This window comes from Morone saxatilis, unplaced genomic scaffold (assembly GCF_004916995.1).
Source record: "Morone saxatilis isolate NCDOM2014 unplaced genomic scaffold, NCSU_SB_2.0 Contig24, whole genome shotgun sequence".
NCBI lineage: Eukaryota > Metazoa > Chordata > Actinopteri > Moronidae > Morone > Morone saxatilis.
Window position 1 is genome coordinate 18,082,933 of NW_023339807.1, and position 1,566 is coordinate 18,084,498.

Consider the following 1,566-nt stretch of genomic DNA (forward strand, 5'->3'; position numbering starts at 1 on the left):
CGTGGAGAAGCTCTTTACAGATGCCGAATATTCGGTGCATCCCTAATGATTAATGACACCACTGTTTGATTATTACTCCTTTTTTTTCCAGGGTTTGACCTGAACAGAGCTCTTGGTGACTTGATCAAATATAACTTCACGTCAAACCAATGGGAAAGCAGGTCTTATGGTCACTCTCCTGTAAGTCATTTGTGGATACACACACACACACACACACACACACACAAACACACATTTTTTCTCCTCCTGCTCTTGCATTTTGCATCGTATACTGTGTTAACATGCACACAAGTTGGTTAATATCAACCCTCTGCAGTAACCTGCTTCTTTAAATGTCATGTAAGCAAGAAACCCATATTTTCTTAGATAAAGTTTTCAGAGCAATAAAACTCAAGCTGAAATTTTTAAGTTTTACAAAGTTGGTTACACAGCTGAACAGTGGATCATTTGTAAAATTCAGACACAAATGCACATTGTTTTCATTATACAGCCTGTCCTCTCACTGTGTTCTCAGTCCAGATACCCTGGCAAAAAAAACTCCCCAGGCCACAATATCATATGACAAATACACTTAAAATATGCCAGTGTATAAATGTACTGTAGGTTTTGTATAATATGCAGTGCAGTGCATGTAAATGTGTTCTCTTATTTCTCCTAGTTAACTGTTTTGTTTTGACATGTAAACATAGTCAGTGTGAATATGAGTGCTCCCATAATTATTATTTTACATTTCCTTTTCATTCACTTTGTTCTCTCATTGTTTTGCTCGGCTGTGTGTTCAGGTGGCTCGTCATTCCCACACAGCAGTAGAGTGGACGGGTAATATGGTTATCTTTGGAGGAGAGCTAGCCAATGGCTCCATGGCCGGTGATGTCTGGATGTACCGGCCGGTCCACGATGACTGGCAACAGCTTGGCTTCTCAAATTCACATGGTGCTCCTAAACTGGCCAATCACGCTGCAGCTGTAGTAGATGGTTATCTTTACGTATTTGGAGGTGAGTTTCACATTTTATTGTCATCTTGCAGTCTCATTTTGGATCGACATGCGTTTACCCATTGAGGAACAAATCATACTTAAGCAGCGTCTTTCCTTTTCCTCTACCTATTTCCCAGGTCGCACTGAGGAAGATATGTTTTCCTCTTCTCTGTATCGGTTCGGTCTGCATGGCTCTGGGCGGTGGGAGACTGTTCAGCCAACTGGTGGGAAGCCCCCGGCCACCGCTGGCCATTCAATGGTGTTCCACAGCCCATCCAGGACACTGCTCGTCTATGGAGGCCACAGGCCTACCACTGCCAGGTACACACCCTCTTGTGCATGAGCATACTGGAAACAGTAATACACACACAGCCAGTAGGACTTTTGTGCACACTTTTCGATTTGTGATTGTTTATGAGAAAGGGGGACAGTTTTGGAGTGTATTTCTATTTGTTTGGGGACTTCAGGTATTTCCGTCTATTCCTGTACGCATAGAGTGAATTTTAAACAATTTGTCCTATTAGATTAGAATTTATTATTTCTTTTATTTGAACAGGCACAGTGCACAATAAAACATTAACCCTGTATA

At 41.7% G+C, this 1,566-nt stretch overlaps 1 protein-coding gene across 1 annotated transcript in view; it reads left to right on the forward strand.

The window, feature by feature from the left end:
• Positions 1–91: 91 nt before the first annotated feature.
• The window catches only part of LOC118335516 (multiple epidermal growth factor-like domains protein 8), a gene marked incomplete at its 5' end in the record, with an annotated part of 16,564 nt that continues 15,089 nt past the window's right edge, over positions 92–1,566 (forward strand). The window contains 3 exon segments of the mRNA XM_035671824.1: positions 92–180; positions 783–996; positions 1,115–1,298. Of these exon segments, the coding sequence (XP_035527717.1) occupies positions 92–180; positions 783–996; positions 1,115–1,298 (487 nt within the window).